Below are 7,542 nucleotides of genomic sequence, written 5' to 3'. Positions count from 1 at the left end.
GAGAACTCTGATCTCTCCTCTACCCTTCTGGTTTAGAGAGAGTGTGGAAGAGGTGGGGAGGCAGTGTAAGGTCAGCCTTGAATGATTTTTTTTTTAAGAATGAAGTTTTTATTGATGGTCCTGGATGGTGTACACGACAAAGATCTTAGAAGACTTTTAAGCCTTTGGTGCAGATATTGCCCAGGAAATACCTCAGGCATTTGCCCTGATGCCTCCCTTTTCCCTGCATTTTCCTCTCCCCACAGCATCCAGTCACAGATGTAAGTCTGCAGACCACCTCTGACTGCCAGGCTGTCTACATTGAACACATAGGAGCACTTCCCTGTGTACCTCATGCCCCTACTTCTCTACATGATAGAGTATTGTACTCACTGAGACCATTTCAGAGCATCACTGATCGACCCTGCAGCTGAGCTCCAAATCGCCTTCTCTTTCTGGAAGCACAAAGAACAGCTCACTGGTTGCCAAGGTATGGTAAATAGGGGAGAGAAGCAGAAGGGCCTTTCTTCAGCATTCATAGTCATATTCATCCACACATTGTCCTGCAGTCTCTGGTATAGTAATCCTTCAGGAGTGAGCCAAAGGCTTCCTTGACTGAATAAAGTAGCATACCACTCCTGGTGACTCACCTGGTAAACAAAGCCAGAGTAAGGCGGTTAGGAAGGGAAAGGACGCAGAGGAGATGTGAGTATAATCTGTCTTGCTGAACGAAGTCTTATTTGCAGTGTCACACTGGGCGTGGAATGCTGTGAGTGCTGCCACAAGAGAAGAGCAGATGGGGGAGTGACAGAGCTCTCAGCAACCAGGACTAGATATAGAAATATTGAGAAGAGGCTAGAGGTGTTTTTTTTTTAAGTCAGCATGAAACAGAATTTATTCAAAAGCACACCTGAATTTCCTGAGATTTCTGAACAGATGAAGCAGGAAAGGTGCTGAGCAGTTGCTCTAAACCGTCAATAAGAGCAAATCAAACATTCATGAGTTTTGCCAGGTACATGGTTCATGCCTATAATCCCAGCCCTCTGGGAGGCTGAAGAGGAAGGATTGCTTGAGACCAGGAGTTTGAGACCAGCCTAGGCTACATAGCAAGACCTTGTCTCTACAAGAAATAAAAAAAATTTAACCAGGCATGGTGGTGTATGCCTGAAGTCCCAGCTACTAGGGAGGCTGAGGTGAAAAGATCACCTGAGCCCAAGAAGTCAAGGCTGTGGTGAGCATGCTACTGCACTACAGTCTGGGCCACAGAATAAGATCTCGACTCAGAAACAAACAGGCCATGCGTAATGGCTCACACCTATAATCCCAGCAGTTTGGGAGGTTGAAGAGAGAGGATTTCCTAACCCAGAAGTTCGAGACCAACCTGGGCAACACAGCGAGACCTTATCCCTACAATAAATCAAAAAATTAGCCAAGGATGGTGGTATGTGCCTATAGTCCCAGTTATTTGGAGGTCTGAGGTGGAAAGATGGCCTGAGTTCTGCAGGTTGAGGCTACGGTAAGCCATTATTATACGACTGCACTCCAGTCTGGGTGACAGAGGGAGGCTTAGACTAAAAAACAAGCAAACATGCATGAGTTTGAAATTAGAATACAGCCTATATAGCCTTGGGACTGATTCTTAACTAAGGTTAACATCCAGATGAGAGAGTTGACTCTTCCTTAAGCTAGCAAGACCTGAAATTGGTTGGGTGCCCCCATGGAACTAGACACATTGGCTAAGGTACATGTTTCAGTGCTTGTTTCTTCATGGTGACTTGGTTAACTGGATTGATTTGGTACCAACTCAGCAGGGAGTGAGCATGGGATAGTCTGATTACAACCAGGGCCCAGCTATTAGTTTGGTTTCTATTTTAAAACCTTTGATAGTATTTAAAATCAATGACATTAGAGTGGACTCTATAACCTGTTTGACATTAAAATTTTTTTTCAACCAGCCTACCTTAAATAAGAAAAAGGGGAGTGCTTTTCTTGCATTCAGAATGTCTGGCATATTTAAATTAATAATAGCAATCATCTTAGTCAAACCTGTGAGTGATGTGCTCTGTTTTAGAAAGGGGACCTACTACTAAGATTTGTGAGAAGAAAGGAGTATTCAGGGAATGGATACAAGGAAGGTTCCAGAAACCCTTTTTGACTTCAAGGACTCCAAGAAGGACTAAGAAAGATGTATGGGTGAGAAGCTACAGGCATGCCTTAAAGCACAAGCAGAGAAAGATGAAGCAGAGGGATGAGAGAACCAGGATGGGGAAACAGAGACAGACCCAAAGAAAGGAAGAGAGAGCGTGGTGGGTTATGGGTCATGGGCCACTCAAGGTGCTGATAACTGGATTTTTTTCCCTTACTTTAGGATCCTGGAGGCATTTGGGGCTTACAATTGAGCTGGGACTTGATGTTCTCCAAATGTTGATAGCATAAATCTGGAATCTGGCTCTTTAAAATGGCATCTGCCATTTTCCACCACCACCACTATCCCAACTCGGTTTAGTCATTTATTCAACAGATAATGTATGGAGTGTCACATACGGGGGACCCCAAAACCCCAGAATTAAATTAATAAAAATTTGTGTATTTATTCTTACATGTTTGAACTTCAGTCACCTTCAAAGTGCTCTCTGTTTGATGCAATACACCTATCAAGACGCTTTTTTCACTGCTCAAAACAGTTTTTGAGTTCATCAATTTTGATGCCTTTTAGTGCTTCTGCCATTTTTGTTTAACCTCTTTCACATCGGCAAAATGTTTCCGTTGAGGACTTTTTTTTAATCTGGGGAAACAAACAAAAAAAAGTCGCTTGGGGTAGATCAGGGGAATAGGGAGGGTGGAGCATGGGGGTCATGCCATTTTTGGTCAAAAGCTGCTGAACACTCAGCATGGTGTGAGCAGGTGCTGAGGTAAATCACCCACCATGAAATGGACAAAAGCGTTGAGACTCTCCCCCCTCCCCTTCCCCCCAAAATTCACTGAAGCTAAATGACGCAGACTCTCACAACAACACTAGCTGCTACACTGATGCTGATGGGTTCCTAGAACACTTTCCTAGCAGGGGAGGCCTGTACTACAAGGGGCTTGCCCTCCAAAAGATAATTCTGGTTTTTTGGGGGTTCTCCCTCATATTTGCATATCAGTGAAGGAAACAGATAAAAATCTCTTCTGTTGTAAACTTTACATTCAATAGGGGGAGGAAGATAATAAACACATAATAGAGGATAATTTCAGATCATGTTAAATGTTATGAAGAAAACAGGAATATGTGATAGAATGACACCCAGTGCATGTGTGTATGCACATAAGTACACTAATGCAGTCTGGATACTAAGAGAAGGCATCACTAAGGAGGCGACGTTTGAGCAGAGACTTGAATGACAAGAAAAAGATAATCAAAGACTTTGGGGAACAACGTTTATGACATAGAGAAGAACAAGTGCAAAGTCTCTGAGGCAGGCTTTGGAGGAACAGCAGGAAGGCAAGGATAGCTACAGAATACTGAATGAGGAAAAGGAGGTAGGAGATAATGTCAGAGAGATGGGTAGTGGTTGGATAAGCTAGAACTCTATAGGTTTTGGAAATAATTTTATTCTGAGATCAATGGGAAGCCACTGTTATGTTTTAAACAAGAGTGTTCCATGATATGGTGTATGTTTATGTTTTTAAAAGATCCCTCCATTTACTTTGTGAGGAATGAATTTTAAGAGGGAAAGACTAGAGACAGGAAGACCACCTTGTAAGCTATTGGAAAAGAACAGGCAAGAGATAATGGTGACTTGGGCTAAGGCGATGATAGTTGTAGGTGGATATGGGCACATATGGGATATGTTGTGAATGCACATTTGTCAGGGCTGCCAGATGAATTACGTATGAGGTATGAGGGAAAGGGGAGAGTCACTGATGAGTCTGTGTATCTGGGTCACTTGTGGTACATTTACATTTACTGAGGTAGGAAAATTAACTACATTAGTAGTGAGGTTTTTTATTTTGGATGAGTGGAAGGATCAAGAGTACAGTTTTGGACATATTAAAGTTGGGATGTATATTAAGAATCTCTAAGAAAAAATCAGTTAGGCAACTACTATATGAATTTGGAAATCAGTAGGGAAGTCAGAGCTGGAATATAAATTGGGGAGTTGTCATTTAAAATTACATGGTTGGATAAAAGTGACTGAGGGTTAGAAGGTAGAGAAGAGGAGAGAGTTGACTGGGACCAAGTCCTGGGTAATACCTTCATTTAGAGGTCGAGCTAAGGAGAGTAACAAGCAAAGGATACTGGCAACAGTAGCTGACTGAGGTAGGAGGAAAACGAGGATGGTGTCCTGGATGCTAACAGAAAATAATATTTCATGAAAGAGGGATTGTATTTTCCAAAGATGACTATAACAACAACTTTTATACTACATGCTTTAGTTACAGTGTGAGCTTGTACCTTTGAATCTGGGCAGACTTTTGTGATTGCTGTGAGCAATCACATTATGTCTGAGATTAGGTCATAAAATGTAATTCAGATTTTGTTGGACTTTTTGTTCTCTAGGAACATAAGCCTTTGGAGACCTGAGCCACCACATCAGAAGTCTGGTGATCCCAACATGACGATGCTGGAGAAACCACATGAAGAGACTTCATAGAAATATGGAGAGATGTCCAAGGAATTCAGATATTTTAGTCCCGGCTATTTGAGCCTCTCCAGAGCAGGCACCAGACAAATGAATGAGCAATCCTTCAGATGATTCTAGATCCAGACATCAATCTGACTGCAACTGTGTAGGGCATGAGAACTATTGAGTTGTTTCCAAATAACTGACTCTCAGAAATTGAGAAGGATAATATGTGACTGTTGGTTTAGGCATCTAAGTTTAGGGTGATCTTTTTAAAATGCAGAAACAGCTAATCAGAACATGGATGAAGAGGAAAAAAATGTCTATTGGATTTCACAACATGGAGATAATTGATTAGGAAGAGCTGATTCAGTGGAGTACACACATGGAAGCCCAAGTGGAGTGGATTGAGAAGAGAATGGTAAATGAGGAAGTAGAAACAATGATAGTAAATGATTCTTTCAAGATTTTGGTTAAGGGGAGTAGAGACATGGCACAGGAGTTAGAAGGATCAAGGGAAGTTTTTTCTTTTTCTGTTCTTTTTTTTTAAAATAGAGACAAGTCTGTCTCTGTTGCCCAGGCTAGAGTGCAGTGGCATGATCATGGCTCACTGAAGTTTCAAACTCCTGGGCTCAAACGATCTTCTCACCTTAGCCTTCTGAGTAGCTAGGGCTACAGATATACACCACCATGCCTGGATAATTTATTTTTATTTGTACAGATGAGATCTTGTTATGTTGCCTAGACTGGTCTTGAACTCCTGGGCTTAAGCAATCTTCCTGCCTTGGCCTCCCAAAGTGCTGTGATTGCAAGCATGAACCAGCATCCCTGGCCAGGTTTTTCTTTTTTTAAAATGGCAGATCCTTGAGCATATTTATGTGATAATGGAGAAAACTCCAAAGAAATAGAAATAATATGAGAGGAAATGACTCAATTCTTGGACTATTACTTGTATTATTATAATACCTTCCGGAAGGGTCTGTTGCTGTTTTTTTTCCCCCAGTCTGCTTTGTTTTGTATACTATTACTAAATTTTTCTGGATTCACATACACATACCCTGTTAAAACAAAGCAAATCATCTTTGGATGGTTCTCTATTTCCCTGCACATCAAGTCAGAATTCCAGAGCGCCGAGCAGCTGGACCACATCCAGCGGAACAAGGCAGTGGCCTTGCTCAGACTGGCGGGCCACAACATGCCCGTGGGCTTCAGGGAGAGCTGGAAGAAGCCCCTCGTCGGCGAATTCAGGAAGCTGTACTTCATCCAGCTCATGGGATTTGTTGCAGAAGAAAGAAAACGCCACACTGTTTATCCACCCCACACCAAGTCTTCACCTGGACCCAAATGTGTGGCATAAGAGACATGAAAGTTGTCATTCTGGGACAGGATCCATATCATGCACCCAGTCAAGCTCATGGGCTCTGCTTTAGTGTTCAAAGACCTGTTCCACCTCTGCCCAGTTTGGAGAACATTTATAAAGAGCATCTACAGATATAGATGGTTTTGTTCATCCCGGCCATGGAGATTTGTCTGGGTGGGCCAAACAAGGTGTTCTTCTATTCAATGCTGTCCTCACTGTTCGGACCCATCAAGCCAATTCTCATAAGGAGAGAGGCTGGGAGCAATTTACTGATGCAGTGGTATACTGGCTGAATAAGAACTCAAATGGCCTTGTCTTCTTGCTTCGGGACTCTTATGCTCTGAAGAAGGGCAGTGCCATTGATAGGAAGCGGCATCATGTCCTGCAGACAGCTCATCCCTCCCCACTGTCTGTGTATAGGGGGTTCTTTGGGTGTAGACACTTCTCTAAGACCAGTAAGCTGCTGCAGAAGTCCGGCAAGAAGCCTATCGACTGGAAGGAGCTGTGATCCTCACCTGAGGGGGGGTGGGGTCCATTGGTGGATTTTGAGAAACTGCTGTTCAAGTGTTTGTCAGTCACGAGGTTGAGTGGAAGATCTCCCTGTTAAATCTTGAGTGCTCTGTGTAAAGGGGAAGAGCAACCAGGCTGCCCAGGAATGGCAGCTTTATTCCGCCAGACACATCAGAGGCCACTCATGGACCAAATGCCTTTTTCTGTGATGGGGCTTCAGCCTAAGATATGCAAACTTCTTAGAAAACAGGGGAGATCTCACACTTGGCTCTCTCCACATCCCTTAGCGTTATGACTGAAGTGAGGAAGTGCGCCTTTTGGAACAGCCACAGTTTGGTGTCTGCTGCTACCGTGGGTGATCTGAAAGGCTCCCCCATTCCCAGCTCAGCAGACACTCCAGCCTTTGCCAGGTACACTGACCTCTTGACGCCCATGTTGTGGAGCTGGACAGGGAAACCAGGCCCGGGCCCGGAAGTGCGTCGCTTGTACAAAGCGGGGAGGGGGTGGGGTAGCCTACCAAAGATTTTAATTTAATTTTTGAAAACTTAATTGTTATTAAAAGCCCTTGCACAAATTAATCCATTATTAATTCTAATTTCAGTGTCTATCTAGTTGCTAATGGGAAGAACTGGTATCATGCCTTATACAGGTTGCATCTAGACCTACCTGTGTATGTTAAGAGTAATAAATATCGTTTAATGTTACACAATATTTCCAGCAGCCATGTACAATTGTTGCAAACACTGTGCTAATTCATTAATACTTCTGAAACCATGAATTGGGACACTTGCACGGGAAGCAAGAAAATGGATGATTGGCATTACTTGCAAGAATCTACTACATTCACATGGACAATTAATTTGACAACTAATTTGTCTTTTCTCTTTCCAATGTGTTTCTCTTGCCCAAATCATCCCCATATGCTCAGACATTGTCAGTCTTCAAAGTTGGCAGAGGTGCAATTCCCAAACAATGGCATTCAGACTCCGTAGCCTTTTGTTTTGAGAACACAGGGCAAGAGATACAGAAATCATTGCCTGAGCAGCATTAGTCATGAGAGTGGGAGTTTAGGGTATAGATCGAACT

At 43.0% G+C, this 7,542-nt stretch overlaps 1 protein-coding gene across 1 annotated transcript; it reads left to right on the top strand.

The window, feature by feature from the left end:
* Nucleotides 1–5,172: 5,172 nt before the first annotated feature.
* Nucleotides 5,173–6,454, top strand: LOC103268993 (uracil-DNA glycosylase-like; the record flags this gene model as incomplete). The annotated part of the gene is given in 4 exon segments (XM_008066578.1): nucleotides 5,173–5,201; nucleotides 5,715–5,899; nucleotides 5,902–6,066; nucleotides 6,069–6,454. Coding segments are annotated over 4 exon segments (765 nt in total), but the record flags the coding sequence as incomplete, so codon positions are not given.
* Nucleotides 6,455–7,542: the final 1,088 nt, after the last annotated feature.

The sequence above is a fragment of the Carlito syrichta genome, unplaced genomic scaffold (genome assembly GCF_000164805.1).
Source record: "Carlito syrichta isolate Samal-C Ts95f unplaced genomic scaffold, Tarsius_syrichta-2.0.1 Scaffold309016, whole genome shotgun sequence".
NCBI classification, from domain to species: Eukaryota; Metazoa; Chordata; class Mammalia; order Primates; family Tarsiidae; genus Carlito; species Carlito syrichta.
Note: the sequence above shows the minus strand (reverse complement) of the source record. Positions and strands in the feature narration are given on the sequence as shown.